Here is a 17,257-nt window from a genome sequence, read left to right as displayed (position 1 = left end):
TGCCACCGCATTTCACCCATGATACAAGACCTCGGCACAAAGCCTCGCCACCTTCGCCCCGACGCTTGCTCTTCCTTCTCCCGCACCCGTCTCTCCCTGAAACCCCGGACGTGAAGGGAAGCCAAAGGCCACGGGCAGGGGTCTTGCCAGGAGCTGCTGGGGAGAGGAGTGAGGCGCGGCGATGTGGACCTGTGGCCAGGGGCTCTCATGGGAGACCTCAGCTTTGGGCAGCTCTTTGGTACTGGGTCAACCAAGGGGACCAGAGGGGTGCAGAGCGGGAGCGACCTCCTTGGCGGGAGCTGGGTGTCGGCGTGGCTTTCCAGCCCTCACTTGGCAAAAGCTGGTTCCAGCCCTTGCCAGAAGGTCAATGTCGTCTGCCACAGTCATCTCGTCGCTGTCGGGGCCTGTCCCTGCTCTCTCCCAGGCTGGTGCTGAGCAGGGACCGGAGCTGACAGCAGGCGTGGGATGCTCTTGAGGGGTACCCCAGGCAGAGTAGGGGCCCAGGCATCCCGGGCTGACATTCGTGTCCTGGTCCCGGCTCCACGCGATGTCCCTCGGAGCATGGCTTCCCTTCCCTGAGCAGCAAAGCAGGGCGAGAGCAGCGCTGGCTCCCTCCCAGCGAGCGCTTGGCCAACAGACCTTTGCACGAAGCTACGCAAACACCCGCTGGGGCTTCTCGCCACCGTGCCTGAAGCAGCCGTGACCGTCTGGGGACGTGAGTGAGGCAAGGCTTGCAGGAAGCGGTGGCAAGAAGGGTGCAAGAAAGGCCGGAGGGCTCCTTGGGGATTGGTTTGTTTTTCCAGCTCCCAAAAATGTCCCCTCTCCCAGCAAGTTCGGAAGGACTCCAGCAAGCAGAGAGTAGGTGTTCCTCTGGAGGTTTTCCCCACTCCGCCGAAGGGTCAGCCCGTGCCAAGAGGTGCTCTGTGGATGAGCATGTCCCTGCTGATGGGATTGTAGGACCATCCGATCCTTTGGAGGGGCTGTGATGGCCTCTGGGGGCTGCGGTGGCCCTGGGCTCCTGCCAGGTGACAGCAGCATTGGTAACACCCTCCTCCAGAACCCCCAAACTGTTTGTTTTCCTCCAGCGTTTAATTCTCCGCATCCACTGATCCCGCTGGATCGGTGCCTGGCCCCATACCTGTGCCCAGGGCATGGGGACCTGGAGGGGGTTGCTTTCTCTTGCAGGAGAGTTTGGGGGAGGTTCCCGTTGACAAAGTTTGGTACTCACTGGCCCCTGTCCATGTTAGCCCCCGCCTCCCTGCCCCTGCAGCAGGCGATGCGGGGAGGATCGCTCGCAGCCGGAGCGGGGATGCCGGACCGATGCCGGCAGCTTCCCATCGATGGCCACTCGGACTGGACCGTTTTAGGCTCTTCCCGTGCATCTGAACGAAACCCCCTTTAATTACCAGCGGTAGCCTGAATTCTCGTGCAAGTAACACGTACATTTGGCTTTGGTAGTAGTAGAGACTGCGAACTGCCTAGAAATTGGTGCCGCGGTCGTCCCAGCACGGTCTTGTAAGTCTGGGCTTCCCAGCTGGAGCCAAAACCGGCTCCTTACTGTGAAATGAAATCCTTCTGGCCTGAAGCCCGAGAGGGTAAGTGCAAACCACCGCCGTCACGGAAACTCTCCCGGGCACCGCGGCGTGGCCGGGCGCGTATCTTGCTGCTCAGCCGGCCCCGGCGTGAGGATGGCAGCTCCTGGGCTGGCAGCGGGGAGCTCCACCACCATCTGGGCAACGGGTTTGCGCCGGCCCGTCTGGTGTCGGGATTCGGCCTTCGCCCCCACCCCACCGGCTTCAGCCGTAACTCGCATCCCTCCGGACAGCTGCCGGGGTGCTTGGCCCCGTGAAGAAGCCCTCGCAGTGAGCCTCAGCAGCGCAAGCGAAGGCGGCGTTCAGGCTCTAGTCCCCCATCCTGTTACTTGCTGTTTTCCTGCCCCATTTGCCCGTGTAGAGATTATATATATATGTACACTAAGTCATGCAATAAAGCCAATTTTGCGTCCGGGACTCGTTTTGCGGTGGGTTTTTTCACCGCTTTTTCGGTGCTACCCATCAGCAGCACCGAAGCGGAACGCGGGGAGGTGGTGATGAAGGGGGACGGCACGGTGACGTGCCAGATGCTGGGCATGGAGCCGGGGGTGGGATGAGCGTGGGTCGGTGGTACCCAGCGGTGAGGCCAGCCAGGCGCGGGGGATGCACGGGGTGGGGGTAAGGAGGGGCTGGCCCTGCAATGCACTGTTCCCACTCGCGTGGGAACTCAGGAGCAAATTTGGGAGCCAATGCCACCTGACACACAAGCCCACAACGTTGAGGGGTTGCTTTAAAATCTGTATTAAGTAACAGCAACAACCTTGGGGTGGAGAGAGCCCTGCTGAGCCCAGGATCTGGGTTTCCTTGTCTGATTTTTTTTTTTCCCTCCCTCCTTCGTTCATCCCATTCCCTCCGCAGCCCCCCCGCTCCGTCCCGTGCTGCTCCCGTCTCTGTCCCCCCGCACTGGCTCTGCTCGGGCACGGGAGCCGATCGTGGCACGGTATGGGGATCTGTCCCAGGGCGACGCCAGCCCCCTGCCCACGCCCCACTAGCGACGGTGTCTTCACCGTCCTGCCAACGCAGAGCAGTCCTCGTTTCGGGATGTCCCTCAAAGTCTCGGTAGTTCCAGGTTTGCCTGGGGGCGGAGGTGCGTTGGGACCCCGGCCAGCCCCCCGTGCCGGGGACCCGAGCTGGCTCCTCCGGTGGAATCCGGCGGAACAAACCTCACCAGAAATCTTTACTTGGGGGGGCGGGGAGAGGGTTAACCCATTTAAAAACGGGGAGGTTTGAAGCCCCCACGCCACAGGGATGAGCCCGCTCCTGCCAGTCCACGTCCCCCAGCCAGTCGCCTTCCCCTCTTCCGCACGTTTAGTTTTCTGATTTCCTTAAAGCAGCTTTTGAGGGGTGGTTTGAAGGCTGCAGGGTGGGGGCACCCGGCGTAACCCCTACGGTGGGGCCGGGCGGCGGGACCCCAACGCGTGGGCGCAGCATTTGGGGCGGCATCACCCACTGACCCCGCGAAGTGGGTTTCGGGCGAGAGGCTCCCCGTAAGCGGAAAACTGCAGCGGGTGGGGTGCAGGGGTGAACGTGTTCCCAAGCTGTCTGCCTCGGCCGGTGGAAGATAAAACGCCGGTCCCTTCCGAGCCACGAAAGCCTCTGTGCTGATTCGATGAGTGGGGACGGCGGGGAGGGGAGATGCCCCGGCTTGGCCCCCGCTGGGGCTCGCCTCTGACATCAGCACCAAACCGGCCATAAAAACGGCAACCGGAGGGGACTCCGGCTCAGACGGCGGCCGCTCGGCTCAGCGGGACGGCAGCCGGGAACCTCGCCACGCCGCGCCGCGCCGCGGTAAGTGCAGCCCCGGCGGGGGGGAGCAACACATTTCTCTCCCTCTCGTGGTGCTTTTGCTGCCGGATCATCTCCCAGGCGCTGCTTTGCCTCTCCGCGCGTGTCCCTGTGTCTGTCCAGCCAGCTGGGGCGGGGGGGGGGGGGGCGTCTAAAAGGGGGGTGTAAAAACGTCGGTTGGCCACGGCGAACCTGAGCTCTCAGGAGGGGATGTCGGATGTCAATAAAGACTCCCCAGGTGGGCTCCTGCCCGGCACGCTGCAAACTTCCCCTTCGCAAAAGTGCCTGGAAATAAAGCTGCCGCCGTGTCCCCGCCACGTCCCGCTTAACCCAGCTCCCCCGCCTGCTCCCTCGCCGCAGGGGGCTGCCGAAACCAAGCCCATCACTCGGCACGGTCCCACTCGATGCGCCACAAAGCCTGTTACAGGGTGCTCCCGGCTTTGTCGTTTCGGCAGCCGGGTCCGGGGGTGGGTGCCAAGGGTGCAGAGGCGGCCGCGGTCCATCCGTCACCCCCATTTGTGCCTCCAGCCCCATGTTTCGGCACTGGCCCCTCTCCCTCTCTCCTGGGCCGCAGGGTCCCACCACCGTGGGCTTGCTGGGGGTCCCAGCCAGAAGGGGCGACGCCAGGCCTGGCCTAAGGTGCTGGGCTAGGGTAAAAACCTGTTTTAATGAACGTGAGGTTTGTACAACTCACGTTTGCAGGGGAGATTTTCCCCAGAGGTATCAGCCCCAGGTTTTGATCGAGATGCCCTTTGCACGGCTGCCGGCCCCGGGTCACGGCGACGGGGCCGGCAGCCCCATGGCCGCAGCCGTACCGTCGCCCCATCCCCTCCGTCGCAGCCTTCCCCTCCTGACGGGGAGCTCACCCTGCGAGCGTTTAGGCCAAGCGGGGCGTCCCCGCGCCTGCCAAACCCCTTCGCTCCCGCAGCCGCCTCCGAGGCCACCGTCTTCGTGGCGCCGGTGGGAATCGCCGGGGGCCGGGAGGCTTTGGGCTGAGCCGCCGCGGAGGGAGAGCGCCGGGGATGAAGCTGGGGGCCGCCTGCCTCCTCTGCCTGCTGCTCGCCTGCCTGGCCCTGCCCGACGCCCACGGCCGCATCCGCGAGCGCTCCATGGATATCAGGAGTAAGGAGAGCAGGAGTAAGGGACTCCCCCCAGCCCCTTCTGCATCCCCAGACTCGGCTGCATTTGGGGGGTGACGGCGCGGGGCAGTCACCACGCTGAAACAAAGGTTGACTTTGAAACAGCCTTTGCGACAGCTTTTACCCGCCCCCCCCGGCCCCTTTTCCCGCTCCCCTGGGGTTCATCACCCCCCCACCCATGGGTGCAACGCCCTGCCCCCGCTCTGTGTCCCCCCCAACCCCATCACCCCCTGATGGCCCCTCGACTTTTGCCTTGCAGACCCAGACATCAACCCCTCCTGGTACACGGGGCGCGGGATCAGGCCGGTGGGGAGGTTCGGGCGGCGGCGAGCCCTGGGCGAGGGCACCCATCCCGGGGGGGCTGGCCAGCGGCGAGCCTGTGCCCCCCGCCGCCCTCGCCCCCAGCCCCCCCGGGTGGAGCGGAGCCCCTGAGCTGGAGCCGACAATAAAAGCCCTTCTCCTCTCGTCCCCGTGTGCCAGCCTCTCTGCTCCGAAACGCAGCACAGGGGGGAGCGGGGCGGGGGGGGGGGGTGGGGGGGGGGGGATGCGACCCCAAAAATTGTTGGTCTCGCTGGGGGTTTGCAGCCTTCCGGCGCTTCCCTCCCTGCACAGCACAGCACATTTATCCCCCATCCCCCCAAAAAGCACCCTAAAAATAAAGCCCCGGAGGCCACCCCTTTCCCAGTTGCATCCCCTGGGGTGCCCAGCGGGTGCCCACACCCATGGGTGCCCTCAACACCTTCATTTCCATGGTAGTGGGGTCAGAAACAGCCACCCCATTGCCATGGCCCAGGTCAGAAACACTTGGGGAGCACACAGGAACCCGTCCCTCGCCCTGCAGGTCCCCAGACGTCCCCTCATGAACTGTGTCCCCAAGCCAGAGCATTTTACTCCCTCTCCAGTTTGGGGTCAAGAGGGTCCACAGTGGAGGGTGACTCCCAGCCCTCAGCATCCCTGCCTGCGGCTCCTGGCCCAGCACTGGGGGTCCAGGGCTGTTTGGTGAGGGAAGTGTTAATCCCGGGGCAGATGAGTGGCACTTAGCACCCCTGCCTCCCAGCTGCCCATAGGGAAGGGGATTTAGGCAGGAGGAGGTAGATCTGCCGCCTTCTTGGGAAGGAGCTCCTGCCCTGCCTTGGGGAGGCATTGCAGGTGGGTGCTCCTGGCTGGTGTGGGGTGCTGGGGGTCCTGGGGAGGGGGCTGGCCTGGCAAACCTGGCCCAAGGGTGCTGTGGTCCCCTCCTCTCCAAGGGGGAGCATCTTCAAAGGTGTCTGCTGCCTCATGGCTGAGCTCAGCCCAGCCAAGCCTTGTCCCACGGGCTGGCATTGCCATCAGGGAATGGCCCCATTTGCTTTGGCCCTGCTCTGACCCTAGTCCTGGCTCTTATATCGGCAGCAAACTGGTGATTTCTCCCGAGGATGGGCTGTGACCCCTGTAATGGGTCGTGCGGGAGCCAGCGGGGTGAGAGGAGCATCGTCTCTGGTCCCTGCTGCCTCCAGGCTTCCTGTGATCCCCACTTGCGGGCTGACATCCAGGTCAGGAATAAAAAAATAACACCTTTGGGGCAATATTCTCTTTATTTGCAGCCTGGGTGTAAAACCACCAGGATGCACCTGCTTCTCTCCAGAAAGTTAAAACCTCCCTTTTTGGATGGGAAGGGACATGGAGGAGCTGATGTGCGGCCGGGGCAGGGGGATGTCATCAGTCAGGGCCAGTGGCAGCAGTGCTGGCGGGTCACACTTCTCTCTGGAAGTGTGAAGGTCATGAAAGAAACCCCTGGGCTTCGCCTCTTGGAGGAAGCCGGTGCTGGAGGGTTGAAGAGGCCCCATGCCCCCAGGACGGGCTCTGACCTCACCCCAAGGGGGAGGGTGGTGGGGCTGAGCCGCCCTTGCACTTCTGCATCCCCCCTGCTTCGTCACTGCTCCTATTGGAGACCTTATCCAGCCACTGCTGAGGTCCAGAACTGCCCGTCCTCAGAGCCGGCAGCACTCCGTCCTCGTCCCGCTCTCCCCCAGGTCGACCATCGACCTCCCATGCGGGGATGGGGCGGACGCCTTCTCTCGTTCCCGCTGCAGGAGCTCTTGGGCTAGGAAGAAACACAAGTTGAGAAAGGGCTCGTTTCTCCTGCCGGTGGGGTGGGATGCGCTGGCTGCCCTGTCCCACCCCAGGGGAGCCACTGGTGGCTGATGGTACCATCCCACGGTAACGTGTTAGATCTCTACTGAACAGCTATGCTAGGGACACCATTCCACCTAGACTGGGTACTAAAGCAAAAGAAAATTGTGGCTTTCAGAAAGGGCCTGAAATCCATCTCTGCTGTTGGAGCATCCCGGGATGGATCCGTCTGTCCTCCTGCCTCGAGAGGTGCGACATGTTGCTCTGAAACTGCCAGGCAAGGTGTAGGCTGGACCGGCTGGGAAGCAAACCCTGGAGGCAAGCATGAGCAATGGAGGGGATTAGCTTTGAGGAGGGGTGGAGGAAGGTGTTTGCAGCCTTGAAGCAGAGGTTTGGGGCCCATGGTTCATCCGCCCTGGCTCTCACCTAGAGCCAGCATACAACTCACCTATGGCCATAAAGATATCGTTTACTTGGTGGTTGGATTTTGCGGATGTCTCCATGAACAGGAGATCTTTGGTCCTTGCAAACTCTTCCCCCTCCTAGGTGGAGACAAGCAGAGTTATTTCCCCCAGCCCCCTCTCGGGCTGCTTGCTCGATTACGGTGGCATTTCATGGCAGGTCAATAATTGTATGGGGACTTTGGAGAGACCCGAAAGCCTTTTAAATTCTCAGCTTTGCTAGGTCATATCCCAGTGCTTGAGGGGGTGATGAGGGGGCCTAGGAACTCCCCGTGGGCACTCACCTCGGTGGTGACTTCTCGCTCAGCAGCCAGGTCTGTCTTGTTGCCCACCAAAGCAATGACAATTTCATCGGGAAGGAATTCCTTCTCCAGGTCCCTCAGCCACAGCTTTGCTCTGTTGAGCGTTTCCTGGAGAGACGGAGATAAAAACCACCTAGTGATCTAGTTTTGATTTAACCCCTTTGCCTCAGGCATAGCAAAGCTGGATGGGTGGCTCCGAACACAAGAGGGTGCAAGAGGATGTAGTGGGGAGACTTTGATTGCCCTCTCCCTCAGGGAAACAGGTCACCGCTGCTCAAAAACCTTTAGGGATAAACCAGCCTTGGATGGGACGTCCCCTTTCTGTGTGGCAGCAGAAAGCATCCCTGGGGTGGTGGCGTGGTCCTGCACGGGCAGGGACAGCTCCCGACGCATCCCAGGTGGGATGGTCGTCATCTTGGGCAGCACTCGTGTACTGCTTTCTGCTCCACCAGGGACAAACACCATCGCCTGGACACCTCTGCCCCGCTGGCTCTGCTGCAGCAGAGCCTAGTTTCGGTGCAGACGGGGTCAGTATCCCCTGCCTTACCTTATTCGCGATGTCGTAAACGAGGAGAGCGGCGTGGGCACCCCGGTAGTAGAGGTGGCAGACGCTGTGGTACTTCTCCTGGCCTGCTGTGTCCCAGATCTCAAACTTGATGGTCCCTGCCTCCAGGTTGAGCGTCTGTGTGAAGAAGGAGCCTGCAAGCGAGACGCAGGGTGCGCGTTTGCTTGCAGCGAGAGCAGAGAGCGCAGATCCGCTGCCGTGAGGTCAAACCCATCCCGAGAGCCGGTAACAATGCTCTAATCCACAAAATTGAGATGGGTTTGTCATAAGCACCGGCACCGCTGATGGGATGGAGCGCTGCAAGGCAGGGCAGCCTGTGGCAGGCTGGGAGCCCTTCCTGACAGAAGATTTGGGCGGATGCACGCCAGTTTTGACATCAGGTAGCTCTGAGCTTTGCAGAATAGCCCCCAGATAGAGAGCCTTGCTGGTGGGTGAGAGCTGCGACTAGGAATACCCATCAAAAAGGGCTCCCAGGGGAGGCGAGCCTCCATCCCTGCTCCCAGGGAGCAGACGGCTGCTTGTGGACCAGCCAGAGTCCAAGGCAGAAGGACGAGGGGAGCCGCTCCGCAGCGCCTGGCTCTCCTCCACCAGCTAGCTCTTCAGGCTCCGGGTGGGACCACAACCGCTGTGCCTTCTTAGGGCAAAGCCCAGGTATAGCGTGTGACGTGAACACCTACGATGCCCGCGTGCTGTAGGAAGCTGCGCTGATGTGAACGTACAGTGGAGGCAGCTCGGTCCCAGCAGGCGCGCTGGCCCAAGGGGTCGTAAGAGGGAGCGGAGCTCTCGCAGCTCTCCAGGCGGTTTTCGGCAAAGCGTGAGCAAGCACATGGCCCGCTTTGGGACGCGGGTTGTTCAGCGTGGCTTGTCAGGACAAGAGGCGTAGGGGAAGACGCTCTCCCCTTTGCCAGTGGGGCAGAGCGTGGGGTCTGCAGCCTGGCCAGGGCGTGGGGAGGTCCGCGCTCCTGTCTCTGCAGGCAGGCTGGAGAAATGAGGCACTGCTGCGAGCCTACCATCGGGCAATGCCGGGTCTGCTTGCACCCGGGCCCAAACCTCCCCGCTCCCGCAGGACGCTGAGGCTGGGGCAGCTCGTATACAGCGGTGTCCGGCTAGCGGTGAGGGCAGCACAGGACCAAGCACGCGGAGGAGAGGTGGGCTGTACGTTTTGGGCTCCAGGTCTCACTCACTTTGACGCTCATCTGCCTCCAGCAAGCCAAACCTGTGCAATTTGGATGTGGCTTTGCTTACAGCCTGGTGCTGAGGAAAATGGGCTGCAGAGACCCGAAGATGACTGTGAAGGGGGAGATCTGGCTCTGGGGCAAGCCTGTATCATGTTCAAAAGTGGGCCTGTGCTATTGCAAGATGTACTAACGGATTCTCTTGCATCCCACCCCACCGCAAGAAAGGGCATCAGGCCTGGTCTCTTGTCCAGAGCCATCAAAGCTGTTGAAGCCACTCACTCACATCCCACGGTTGGCAGCGACTCCTTGAAGTCATTTTTCACATATCGGTAGGCCAGGCTTGACTTTCCCACCGATGTGCTCCCCAGAAGAACCACCTTGTAGATGTAGGTGGGACAAATCCCCTCCAGGGAGGTGCCCAGCATTGCGTTCTGCGCCACGCTCTGCAAGGAAACCAAATCCGGTCAACATACATCTGCAGTGATCTCGGGTCCGTCAGCTGAGCCTCCTGCATCAACTCCTGACGGGTGGCAGCAGGGCTGGTGGGGTTTAACCTCAAAATAGGCTAGAATAAAATTGTTATAATATTCTGAGTCAAATTTAATACAGCAAACCATCTGCCACTGTCTGTTATGACCAGAGGGTGGAGATATTTAGGAAGAAACTTGATGCAAGAGGCCTTCTTGGATGTAGACAAGGAGATTGGGTTGGGTGCATCTCCTTTAAAGAGAGAACATGCTGGAGGGGGTTAATGGCAGAGGGACATTGTTTATGGGTGTGCCTTGCTCTGGAGCACACCTCCCTCCCCAAAGTCCTGGTGAAGAGCTTAGGCTGATGTTCCGTATTTATTGTGGGTCCTGGTTGGAAGTTATACCAGGAAAGCCGAAGCCAGGCTGGAAGTGTGCTCAGGCGTGGAGGTGATGCTGCTACCAGCTTGCTACGGACACTGCCCAGGGAATGGCTGGGCACCTCGGGAGCTGATGGGCTTTGTGGCAGCACCACTTTGAGTCAGCATGTTGCTCACCAGGGTAAAAAAGCAGGAGTGAGAGGACTTGACTCAAGCACCCTTGAGGACAGCAGCACACGCTCCTCCCCTGTGGATTAAGAAACCCCGGGCAGACCAAGCCCGTGGAGTCTCACGCTCTCATGACCGTTGCACCACGGAGCGTGACTCTGCATCACTCGGGGTGGAGCTATGCTGCACGCTGACCAAGGACGGTGGGGGAGCATGGCCCAAAATATCGGTGGTTGCCTCAAACCTGACTCAAGGAGAGCCGCTGCAGAGTGTTGGCCGTACCCTGGGAAGAGGACGGTCGGTGTGAGCCCTCCTGGGTGGCACGTGTCCCCTTCTCCCAGCCTTGAGCTCAAGGAAGTGACACTGCCCTGCTGTCCGTGGGAACTGTCAGCACAGGGTGGCAAATAACTCTGTCTCGCAGCTAGCCAAAGCTTTGTCCTGGCTCCTCCTTACTCCAAAAGTACTCAGCTCGTGTGGAGAGCTATGCAGGAGAGAGGGAAGTTCATGCAGAGCTTGAAGATGAAGGGTCATGGGGTGTTGAACTGAGGAGCAGAGGGCATGAAATGACCTTACATGTGCTTTTCCTACCTCACACACAGCAGCAAAGGGGAAATATGCCACCAGCAAGCCTGTAACTGCTGTGTGCAGGGATGCGACGTGTCCTCCTTACGTAGATCTAATCTTCTAACGCCCAAAGGCAGCAGAGGAGCCTTGCGAAGGACGCTGAAATGTTCACGTCCTGCTGCTGGTCCCTGCCTGTACGTCCTGACCCTGTCGCCGTTATTGCATGTCAGGTGAAGAGCCTCCCGTGCCGGGGTGAATGCTGCTGGCATGGGATGTGCCATTCTTGACAAGAATGCCCCGGTCAGCCAGAGAGCAGGGACCTGCAAGACTTATAATGAAGATTTGGTGAAACTGCTGCAGTTCTACCTGGGGCTGGTGGGATTTTGGTGCGCAGAACTTGCAGGTAAGCAAGAAAAAGTACCTTTATAAAGACACCCAACAGCGGCGCTAGCAATGTAGCTCCCTTGTCTGACAAAAGCCGCTTGTTCTCGCGCGCTGCTTATCCCAAATTTCTCCTTTATTTTTGCCTATCTTCCCCCTGCAATCTGGCAGGCTCCAGACCTTTAATTCTTCTCCCTTCCCTGAGCTGTCATCAAAGCAGGCTGTCATTAAGAGCGTTCCTCGGTGCTGGCTGAACCCGGGTCTCTACCTCTAGACGGGAGCGGTCGTACTTCTGTGCGAGATGGGCTTTCATCCCCTTAAAAACCAGGGGTAAATCCTTCTCCCCCAGTTCACACAGCCCAGTGATGAAGGGCAGGATGGTAGTTGGTGCAGAACAGCTAGTTAGGAGTGGGCTGTAGTATTTTTTTAAGCAGGAAAAAGATAATTCCATAAATCCAGCATAAGGGTGCTCCTTATGGTATTAATTACATACATTTGCCTTTTTGTAAGCCTGGAAGTAAGACTGCTATCTTTTCTGGGCAGTTACGTTAGATACCATAGGTGATACGCCATAAAACTCTGTAGGGAAGCAAGAAGCTGCATGAAACCACCCAAGATTGTCTATACTAAACTCACTTTCTCACTATTTCACTCTGCTGCTCTCTGTTTAACCCTGGAAGGCTGTATTGATGCTGGAATAAAGCTCACCTGAGAATGACTATAATGACAGAAATTTCCTTGCAAACTTTTCATGCTAGCACGCACCTATTAGAGATGGGGAGTTTTGCCAAAGCTCTGAAACAATTTCTGTTTCGTGTTAAGAGGCAGAAGGTGAATGTCCCTTTCCGTCTGAGGAGAACAGCAAGGAAGGAAAAACAAGTGGGTTTTTTTTGATTCAATGGAAAATAGGATTTAGGGGAAACTCTTTTCTTTTTCTTTTTCTTCTTTTTTTTTTTTTGGTGGAAAAAGGAGTGTAGAGAGTAAAACGCAGTGCTCGCTGGGTAAGGGACTGTGGGGAAAAGCCCTCCAGACATCTCACGTGGCTGGTAGTCCCCCTTCTGTGGCTGCTCCCTGCCTTGGGGAAGGGCCTGTTGGCGAGACCCAGCTTAGGGTTACAGTCAGCTCTGCAAAGCCAGGATGCCGCTCCAGCATGGTTACCGATGCCCGCTCTGGGTGCCGATATGGGTGCTGCTGCCTCACAGCAAACAGCATCCCTGTTCTTTCAGCCTGCGCTGCCAATGAAGCACAGGAAGCTTCACCTGGAATCCTCCCTGACTTCCCTGGGCTGGGACTGACTGACTGAGCATATCCAGGAGAAACGTTGAAAGCAATTTTCCTGCTGATTTCTGTGAGTTAAGCCCCAGCAGAGTGCACCTGCATGCCAGAAAGCTTCGGTCGGTGTAACTGGAACAAGTTTGATTTATCTCACTGCAAACTCAAAACTCTGAAGAAGTCACCGATGCTTCCGTGCAAAATAGCATTAGTAAATTTTTCCCATGCAGGCTTTGCAAGGCTGAGGTGTAACCTGCACTGGGACTGCTTAGATGTTGGATTTCGGGGCTTTTTAGTTCGACAAAGAATAACGCAACAACTTAGGGAGCAGCTGAAGTGTTACAAGTCCTGTCCTCGTGCCCAGAGGCCATGCCGAGGGGCAGGGAAAGCTGAACCTGCTCAGACTCTATAGAAAGAGCTGGAGGTTAGTCTAGACAAGCATTTCTCTTCAATAAATCAGCTGTAAAAATACTGTTGGTGGATTTAGTCTCCAAACACAGCTTAATATTTTATGACAGCTGTGTCTAGCAGCAGGTATTCAGGGTAGGCTTGCCAGGTCTTACACTTACCTAGAAGGTGAGTACCTAAAACAGCCACGACGCAGATCATTTCTCACTTCCTAACGGAGGATTAAGCATCACTGCACCCAGAAGACTCTGTCCTCAGCCAGACACCCTCGTTCCCCCGTCTCGACGTCTCTTCTCTCCTTCCCGTGGGCAATGGATGTGTATGCGGAGGCAGCTCTGACCAGCGTTAACCAGCTTCCCCTGTGCAGCCCACTGGTTTAATGTAAATCAACTTAAAGGTAACCTGTTTGCCGTGCACGGCAGCAGGGCCAGATCAGTGATACTGCACTTGAACCGCCTGCCCTCACTGTTTCCAAGAAGGAACCTGACAAATCTGTTTGTGAGGGTGACTCAGTTGTTTATAATTAGCAAGGAAGTAGACTTTATCTGAGGAGCATCCTTTCAAACTCATGTTTTACCAGCATAAACACTAATAATAAAAAAACAGAAACGTGAGGTGGCAAAGTAGATCTTTGCGCTGGAATGCAACAGCAAGGGCTTGGCTTTTGCCACTCGATAAATTACTATCTCTGCAGTATTTTTAACCTAGGGAGGGGGGATCCTGGTATATTTATTGTCAGGGGATAAGCCTTTTATTTCCAAAGGAAAACAGTAAAAAAGAAAAGAAATGCATACCTTTGGAGATGGAGCTACTGAGAAGTGTTATTTAAGACCCTAACCTCCTGGGAAATTCATGATGTTTAAGTCTAATGATATCTAACTGATGTCTACACTTTTCTAAACCACAAGCTCCAACAAGATCCTAAAACCCTTAAAGACATTTGCTGAGTTTCTGCAGGGGTGCAGCCATGAACAAGAACCACAGTTAATGAGCTCTTCGGGGAAAAAGCAGGACCCCAATGCTTCCCATGTAAGCCTGCCGTATCTAGCCCTGCAATTTTTGGACACTATGTTTTCAGATTTTTTCAGATCTAGATTTTTTTTTTTTTTTTTTTTTTTTTTACCCCTGGACAGTGGTCATGCACCTACCTCCCCAATTAACTTCTAGTATTCATCTCAAAGCACTCCTCTGCTTTTGGGAGCCTCCTCCTACCTGCTAAAGCTCTGGCAGTGCTGGTATAGGAGCGTGGCCGCTTGGAAAGTTCGCTTAAGCCAAGGTTACCAGGGGATATGAAAAATCTCAACTGCAATGACTTAATGTGTAAACAGTGTTAGATTTACATAGTGCTGATTTCTCAATGCAATCAGCCCTCCTCAAAGCTAAGGGGAACAGAAGAAGGGTCATTAACTGCGCAGCCGGAGCGACTTGGGGAAATAAGGCACAACAAACGGAGACCTCCCTGGGCTGCGAGTGAGACCAAGTGCTCTAAGACCTATGCAGCAGCTCTTTGGCTGCTCGAGAGGATGGGGGTAGGGCAGAGGGGTTCCTAAGTCTTCCTAAAATCTCCCCTCTTGGGCAGGGAGCCGCTGAGGATGGTGCTGGATGTCCCTTTACGGCTGGGATACGGGGCTGCTTCCCGATGGGAGGGTAAGAGTCCCGGGAGCGTGTCTGGGAAAGGCACCTCGGAGATGGTGGGTCAGGGTTGGGGCAGAGGGTGCCGTTACCTTCCCGAAGCCTTGCTCTCCTCCCAGCACTCCGGTCCGTGGTGTCGGGGACGGTGGGACGATGGCCCCGTCCGGCTGCCCAAGCCTCTCGGTGCTGAGGACAAATAAAAGCGAAACCACCCGGCAGCTCCCAGGAGCGATGTCAAAGGTGAGGGTGACTGGAGATCACTGAACCTTAGACCCACTGGCAAGGCGGGACCACAGGGCTGCCGTCACGCCAAGCGGGGCCGATGGCCATGCCCCCCGGCACCCCCTCCGTCCATCTCTCCCTGCTTCCCCTGCTGGGGTTTGGCGATGGATGAATGGATGGGTTTTTACCCGGTGCCTCGGGGTCCAAGGCCAGCTTGGCTACCAGCAACACGAAGAGTAAAAGTAGCCCGCGCCCCAGCACAGGGGGTTGAGGATCAGGGAGGGCTGGGTGCGGGGCCGGCCGGCGCCACAGCGTGCCAGGAATCTGGCCTTCTCTGGGTTTTTATAATACGGCAATTTCTGCTGACGTGTGTTAGACCTGGCTTTTGTCTTGTGCCAGGGTACAGGCTCAGATAACCTGGGCTCCGGCTTGCCAAGGGGGGGCAAAAAAAAAAAAAAAAATTTGTTTTCAGGAGCACGGCTGGTTTATCAGCTGCTGGCAGACAGCACACCCGCTTCTCTTCCTTCAGTGCTTCAGCAGATGAGCTGGGAAGGTGCAAAGCGAGCAAAAACGGAGCACTTGGGCTTTTACTGCCTTTTAATTAAGGTAATAACTAGTTACCATGGGCAGCTGGGGCTTGGTGCTTTGGAGAAGACTGCTTTTGTTAAAGGTCTAAAATCTTGAGAGAGAAATCACAGCATGTTAATGCATTGGAGATAATAGGTCTGGAGTGAGAACAGGAAGATCTGATAATTAAAAATCTAAATGAAGATAGGTTTTTTATTTCCGTCAGTGTCTTTCCTTCAAGTAACAGCTCCTAAAGTTTTCTGGAAGTGAAACAGACTTTATGAAACCTAGTCCTAATAGTCACAGGGAGCAGGGTGAAAAGCAGGAGTCCTACAAACAAGCTTAAATAAAATGTGATCCCAGTTTTGAAATGAAGAGCATGTCTTGTGACTTCCACGGCCTGACTGCTGCGGCTCGACCACTTCCCATTCCTATGGTGAAATGCCATGTACAGGATTTGCACAGATGTCATACGGGAGCCGTGCCCCCACCAAGCGGAATCACCATGAGAGGTTTAGGTCTGTGAGCCAAACGAGTGTTTCCCTTCCTCTGGGAATGTGTCCGTGCACGGATTTGCACCGTTGCAGCAAAACTGGCTCAAGTATACCCACGTACGCCTCCAGCCTGAGAGCGGATCTTAGCCTGCACGCAGCTTTTTTGCCAGAAGGAAGGAAAGCGTTTACCTTCCCACGTCTCTTCCCTAGAACAAGATCTGGGGATCCTTTGAAGACCGTTCCTAACAACGCTATGAAAACTCAAACCCTCTGAGGCTGGTTATAATTTTTTCAGCACAGAAGCAGTTTGTGCTCCCACCCCTCTCCCATAACTTGTTTCACAAGGCTGTGCTATGAAATGAGCTGACTTAAAGCCCTATTTTTTTTCCCCAAGGCTTTGGATAGATCAGTTCTTCAGTGGGAGCTTCAGTGTGACCCTGTCACACCGGCACAGCAGAGGGGTAGAAAGGTATTTTCAGGGTTTGGGAAGGGCTGGGGGCATGGATATGTTAAGCTGAGATTACTGCTGCAAGAATCCTTGCCCACAGCAATGAGCGATGCTGAAAGGCAGCCTGCTCCCATTTACCCACTGTTTTGGACCTACAAGCTAGGGTAACATCATGCATCTAAACTAAGCATCTAATTCTTAAAATCTTAGTAAAAAAACGGGGCGCTCAGTCTTGGCTGGAAGGCTTTGAAGCCTTATGAAAGGATTGCTTTGTAGCTGCTAAGAGAAACTGCATTTCCAATTTGCGTTGCTGCAATAAGCACCCGTCTCGTGCCCTGTTATTTTCATACCAGTCTCATCTGCCCGAGCAGATGTAATGTCTCAGGATGCCTTTGTTAAGGGCTTTTATAAAAGGAGAGGGTGTAAGAAAAGATGCCCGCAACTAAGCGCTATGGCCTGTCTGGTGTAAATGCCCCCGAGTCCTCTGGGGCCCAGGGGAGCGCGCGCCTTGCGCAGGCTTGGGCGCCTGCCTCCTGGATGGGCCCTTCTCTGGCTCCTGCTGAGCCAGACCCCACTAGAGGGCACAGCTCATCCACCAGTTAAAACAGGAGCATCCTGCTCCCCAGTCTCATTTCTGAACTGGGCAGCCAAACAGACGCCGGTCAGCGAGGGCGATGAGGGAGACCGACTGAGGTCTCCTGCCCGAGCTGCGTCCGGACTGCCAGTTTTCCTCTGTTCTCCAAACAACTGTTCTGCAGAACCTTCGTGATAAACGCTGTTGCAGTGTCAGGAAGCTAGAGCTTTTTCACAGGGTATCTTGGTCTGCTTGCCTGCTCCTCGAGCATGCGAATATCTTGCTGTCCTGGATGCTCGGGATCAGACCTCCTTCAGCAGCAAGTGGTTTGCAGGTAAAGACAGTGGCTGCATCTAAATGGGATGGGCAGGGCACCAGGAGTGACCCACACAAAGCTAGGGATGCACCTTGCTCAGTTGTGCTCCCGCAGTGAACGGTTCCTTACCTAAAATAAACTTTACTGGTAAAAACTGGGCATTGGTTGTTTTTCCGAGGTTAGGGATTGCATTTAATTTTATGCTTGCCTGATGTAATTATGTCACAAGA

General features: G+C 56.6%; 2 protein-coding genes across 2 annotated transcripts; one reads left to right on the top strand and one right to left on the bottom strand.

Annotated features, from left to right (window-relative positions):
• Positions 1-4,399: 4,399 nt before the first annotated feature.
• Positions 4,400-4,948, top strand: PRLH (prolactin releasing hormone; the record flags this gene model as incomplete). Its single annotated transcript, XM_082001585.1, has 2 exons — positions 4,400-4,499; positions 4,776-4,948. 2 exons carry the CDS (start codon positions 4,400-4,402, stop codon positions 4,946-4,948), a joined length of 273 nt encoding a protein of 90 aa, XP_081857711.1.
• A 1,538-nt stretch (positions 4,949-6,486) lies between these two features.
• Positions 6,487-9,586, bottom strand: RAB17 (RAB17, member RAS oncogene family; the record flags this gene model as incomplete). Its single annotated transcript, XM_082001584.1, has 5 exons — positions 6,487-6,599; positions 7,077-7,170; positions 7,374-7,499; positions 7,939-8,090; positions 9,418-9,586. Coding segments are annotated over 5 exons (654 nt in total), but the record flags the coding sequence as incomplete, so codon positions are not given.
• Between the last annotated feature and the right edge of the window lie 7,671 nt (positions 9,587-17,257).

Source organism: Phaethon aethereus, assembly GCF_964289735.1.
Source record: "Phaethon aethereus genome assembly, chromosome: 6".
Taxonomy (NCBI): domain Eukaryota; kingdom Metazoa; phylum Chordata; class Aves; order Phaethontiformes; family Phaethontidae; genus Phaethon; species Phaethon aethereus.
Note: the sequence above shows the minus strand (reverse complement) of the source record. Positions and strands in the feature narration are given on the sequence as shown.